Genomic DNA, 5,472 nt, shown 5'->3' with positions numbered 1-5,472 from the left:
TCCTTGTTGGTGTATTAACAGTACATTTTTTTTTATATATATTCAAATACTCCAAAAAAGCAAATTATCTGGTTCGTTTCGAATATAAATAAATAAATCAGCAACTCCAACAGTCAATTCCAGAGCTTAAAGGAATGCTTAAAATTAACCAATCTGCTTTCAGAACTAAGAAAGCAATCAAAAAAGAAAAAATAAATAAAAATGCACCAATAAAAAAATTCAAAACTTTTCACATTGTCGACTTTATTATTGTGGTGAGCTATTCGATCTCACAGGCAGAATTAAACATACAAAATATTACTACCAACTAACCTCGAGGCATCTCCATCTCGAGAACAAATTTGGTTCCAAGATGACAAATACTAACAAAAATTCTCCGAGAAGCAACCAGGCCAATCTACAAGATCTCGCAAGATCCTCTCAATAACGTAAAAAGGAGAGCATTTGAAAGTCTGGATCATATAAATTCACTGTAAAATTACTGCTCTAAGCTGATTCTACCACATTGATGCAAGAAGCATCAGACAAGCCACAAGAACTTTGGGATGTATGGTGCTTGCTCGTGTGTGGAAGATACGAGTAAGCAATCACAGAAGTCCCAATTGCCACGGATAGCCCAACACAACCCCATAACCACCTCCGCCTCTGGGTCTTTCTCCTTTGTCGCTGCCTCCGTGCAACCTCTGCATAATTTGACATTAAAGATCGAATGAATCAAGTAAAAAACTGAGCCAGAACAACAGTAAAATGTACAAGGGGCATGAAAACAGGTGACATTTTGAATGTTTTAAACAAGATGAATATAAAGGTTTGTTCAACAGAGAGGTTCACAAAGGGAAAAAATTGCAGAAGTTGGGAAGTTTGTTTTTTTCCCCACCTTGATTATGGTAAATACTAAAAAAAGTGGAAAACCATAGATTGACAAAGAACCATCATTAGAAATAGCTCTAACATAGCAATGTCCAGACGTACAAGCATCCACTACATGCAATGTTCTTAGGAGAAAAGGTCAATATTCATTACAGAAGAAAAAAATTTTGATATTGTCCACATAACATTAACACCGAAGTTCTCAACTGTCCTCTATGGATTTATTGTAAACTGAAGAACATGGGAAACCTAAACTACAAAAGAGGATCATGGAAACCTTAGATAAGGGACAGACAACTATTGTGAGATAAATAGGAGGGAGAAAAGAAAAAAATTAAAAGTAGGCAATGCAACAAACTTGTTTAACTGGCTTATTTGGAGCCATTAAAGTTCAAAGATACATTAACACAATCATCTAGACACATACTATTATAAATTTAAAACACATGTATTAAAAGTTAATTAATGCGACTCTTACACAATGAACTGTGAAGATAAAAAAACATTACATGCAAGTTGACAACTATGCAATCAGAAAAATTAACCACGGTTTAACCACGAAAACAGTGTTAATTTGTTGCCTAATGTTTATTAATAGAAATGATGACACAAAGATATCAAACACTTTAAGAATTGTCAAGATATTGACAGGCCACCTTTCTTGGAATGCTTTGAAAAATAAAACATCAAGAAAACCAGATTAAGATGACCAAAGATAAGAAGAACATACCCATTACTTCCTGGTTCCTCTGGGACATTTCACGATTAACAGCTTCATAGTATTGCAGCCTGTCTCGCAATCGGGAGATTTCCTGGTCTTTAGATTCAATGATTACTTCTGCAGCTATTTCAGCCTCAGCACGTGCTTGACCCCTTCCTATTGCTTCAGCAACAAATCTAGTAACTAGTAGTTCCTGGCACAATTGCTCTAACGAATCAATCTCAAACTGCATACTAGTGGCATTTGGCGCTGTAGGAAATGTTAGCCCCACTTGGGATAAAAGATTGCCTAGCCTCTGCCACTGAGTGTACATTTGGCCAACAGCATATTCTGCAGCCTTTCGTTTCTCAATCTCCTCGAGAAGACTGAGTCTTGTGGCACGCAGCTCCGATTCATTTCTTGGTCCATAAGAAGAAAAATTTGAAGTAGACCCATCAGTGGAGAAATCTGCACATATCAGTTACAACAAAAATGTGTGATAAATCGAGATTGTTAAATCTGAAGGCACTCTCTCAATTCTATTGTAAGATGATCTAACAAATGCAGAGAATTATGTCGGACATCTTGAACAAGTTAGCCCATAAAGTCATAGAAGACAACAATAAAGTTTACCATCTTGATTTCTGAAAACTGTAACGGCAAACCTCATCTTGTTCCTAAACCCAGAACTAGAATAACAAGTTAACACAAACGACATTATTTCTCCGTCTGTCTCTGTCTGTGTCTGTGTCTCACTCACCAGATTTATCTGTCTATATGTTGTAATTAAAAAATCCAGACAAATTTGAATGATTGTAAAGATGTTATTTTCTCAATTTTTTTTTCTTTTCTTGTAAATAAATTTATGTACTAATATACGAGTCCATGTGGGTATGGTCATATGCATGCCCAGATGCATATATATTCATGCAAGAAGAGAAAAGGATATGCAAGAAGCATACAGGAAACAAAAGTAATAAATAAACATATAGACACTTCACAAAAATTCCAAGAATTCTCTCTGAAGTTCTCTACCCTTTCAAATTCCTTCTCACGAGTCCTGACCCATCCACAGAGAGAGACCAAATGTATGAGCTAGTCAACTAAGAAAAATCAGAAAAGACCCACATAAAAGGCGTAATAAACATCTTCTCTCTCTGCCACTCTTAGAGGAAGTAATATATGAGACTACAAAAGGTTAAATCCATGTACATGCTGGTCTACAACCAACTATAAGCAAAATTCTATGTTGGATAATTAACTCCAGCCATCTGACTTCTGTCAGACACATCACTAAATGGATAACAAGGAACCATCCTCAACAGCCCTTGCAAGCAAGATATATAGAAGTTCCATAGTACATCCATTATGCCAAACACCTGCTTATCCCACTAAACAAGCCTCCCTATGCCTTACTTCTGACCACCAAAGCCTGAATCAACAAAACTTATGCCCCAAAGGAACAAGAAAGTTGCTTTGTCTAATTTGTTCGATGAAATCTATAGAGATTTAATGTGTAACGTCTAAAGGTTCTTCATCGACAAGACTATCTTCTCCAGAACCCAACAATCATTTCAAGACAACAAAACCCAACATTGCTAAAAGAACTAAGCACATGCCTCCCCATTCTAGCTTGAATTTCACATTTCCAATTGAATGGCCTTTAAGAGTTAACTGACTTTCTAAGTTTCAAAACTCTTCTATCTACCCTTAATCTCTCAAACGATCAAATTTGTTCATACTATTCTTTCTTTTAGGGCCTAAAAGTGAAGGCTAAAGCTCTTACTTTTTCACCTTAAACTATCCAACTCTGGTCCCATCTGGAACCATTTTTGTTGCACTGAAGTTTGTTTTTGCCTAGGAGACACGGGAGATTGACAACTAATCATTTGATTTTCTAAAGAATTGACCAAAATTAATTGCAACGCTGTGTGCATAGCCTTTTTCATGATGGGGACATTCTATTAATCTATAGCTGTTTTTGCCTCTACCTGGGAAAATCTATGCCTCGCAGCTTAGGCATTTTTTGGAACCACTAACAAATATTCAAAAGCTATGCAGATCCATCTCTGCCCTAGTCAATGCATGAGAGCACCTGAACACCCCTCATTGTTTCAAATAGACATCTCATCTCAACTCAACTGAGCTGTTAGAATCTACATACATCACATGGCACAATATATAGAAGAACAAAAGTAAAAGAGAAATCAACCTTTGCAACTGAGCTCCCAATGCTGTGATATGGCATGAATAGAAGTAGAAATGATTGACTGATCTTGTTCAAGTGGCTGGCAGAGTATTTATCCACAAAAAAAAAAAAAAAGGTGGCTTGCAGAGTAGATGACAAACTTTACCTATTTTGGAAAGATCAAGGTCACAATTATTAGTTCATTGACAATGCCCTTTTGTTGATTCTATCTTTTGATTTCTAATATTATTTTAAAAAATGAATTTCTCACTATACAGTCTATACACATAATAGACATCCATGACTTTTACAAGTTTCGGCAACAACAGTGACACAAAATTAGGCGAAAACACTAACAGTTCCATGATTTAATCCTTTATATATATATATATATATATATATATATTTATAACAATGTTTAAGGGATATCTGACAGTCAATTGTGCAAACCCTAGCACTGAATCAAGACAATTCTTTTCCAATAGCCAAATCAACATGGACACTGAAGAACAAAATTCAGATAGACTAAACACAAAGATGAGAAATAACTAACCTTCACTGGCATCAAAGAATTCGCCTTGATTAGACACAAAGCTCGGACACCCAACTTGCTTCCCAAAATCATCAACCCCAGCAGAGCTACCAACACTTACCGACTCACATCGAGGATCGAAGAAATCATCCACCACCGCCACCACAGAACCTCCATCTCTGTCTTCACCACCAGTCTCCATACCAAAAACACCATCATCCACGACTTCTTCAAAAACAACAACAACATCACCATTTGAATTCGAATCGGTCTCACCATCTGGAGGAGACTTGAGCTGCGGAGTCTCATCAAATCCGCCGGCACGACGAGCGACGGCGTCTCCGCCGCGCCGCTTGTGGTTGACGACGTAAGGAGAGGGCGAGAGGGGAAAGGAAGAGTCGGGGATCGGAGCTGGTGCCGGAGTTGTATACAGAGCCGGTGATATGTATATGTGATTCGGGGTTTGAGTCCTCTTCTTGTTCTTCTTCTCTTCTTCGTCTTCATCATCAACAACAATGGAAGATTTGGGGATTTGTTGCTGCGAATTCAAGGTGTTTTTGAAGGAATCCCGAACTCTGGGTTCGAGCAAGGTCTCCCAGGCGAGGGTTGAAATGGAAGGCATGTTTGGGACTCTAGAGAGAGAGAGAGATGGTGTTTCTGTCACACCTTTCTGCTCTGTCCCCAACGGGAATCTAGCGCTCTGCGGTGGCGATGATATAAATAGGAGGCTGAGCTCCGCCGCCACGGCGAGGGGTTTTTCAGAGACAGTCGCGCATATATATATATATATACACGATAGCAAATGTTAACGAGTGCTTCAATGGCAACTCTTTAAATAGAATAAAGGGTAAATTCCAAATACATGCCATTTGCTTAAAATATAAATTATTTTTTTAGAAAAATATAAATATTTTTTTATTTAATATAATTAATTAAAAAATAAAATTTATAATTATTTTTCTATACAATAATAAAATTATTTAAATTATTAATTAAAACATATTTCTAATATCATTAAAAATTATTAATTGACTTGATAATTTATTAATAAAAATAGCAATTTATTATGAAATTAAAAATTTCAAGAGATAGAATGTAATTTTCAAAACTAAAAGAGGCAATTCGTATTTTAATCAAATCTTATATAGTGTATTTATAATTTATCCTCAAATAAAATTTTTT

At 36.3% G+C, this 5,472-nt stretch overlaps 1 protein-coding gene across 1 annotated transcript; it reads right to left on the bottom strand.

Annotated features, from left to right (window-relative positions):
* Positions 1–215: 215 nt before the first annotated feature.
* Positions 216–5,139, bottom strand: LOC114312477 (uncharacterized). Its single transcript, XM_028258713.2, has 3 exons — positions 4,312–5,139; positions 1,601–2,038; positions 216–683 (listed from the first exon to the last, which is right to left on the bottom strand). The coding sequence occupies exons 1-3, from the start codon at positions 4,910–4,912 to the stop codon at positions 487–489; spliced, it is 1,236 nt and encodes a 411-aa protein (XP_028114514.2). The 5' UTR covers positions 4,913–5,139; the 3' UTR covers positions 216–486.
* Between the last annotated feature and the right edge of the window lie 333 nt (positions 5,140–5,472).

Source organism: Camellia sinensis, chromosome 2 (assembly GCF_055761805.1).
Source record: "Camellia sinensis isolate YWXY chromosome 2, ASM5576180v1, whole genome shotgun sequence".
Classification (NCBI taxonomy): Eukaryota; Viridiplantae; Streptophyta; class Magnoliopsida; order Ericales; family Theaceae; genus Camellia; species Camellia sinensis.
Note: the sequence above shows the minus strand (reverse complement) of the source record. Positions and strands in the feature narration are given on the sequence as shown.

Bases quoted from the DNA above. Each gene is read 5' to 3' on its own strand.
- LOC114312477 (XM_028258713.2), bottom strand. From the start codon at position 4,912: ATGCCTTCCATTTCAACCCTCGCCTGGGAGACCTTGCTCGAACCCAGA. The intron at 2,039-4,311 runs GTTAGTTATTTC...TGATATGTGCAG, and splicing joins ATTCTTTGATGCCAGTGAAG to ATTTCTCCACTGATGGGTCT. The intron at 684-1,600 runs GTATGTTCTTCT...CAAATTATGCAG, and splicing joins GAGGAACCAGGAAGTAATGG to AGGTTGCACGGAGGCAGCGA.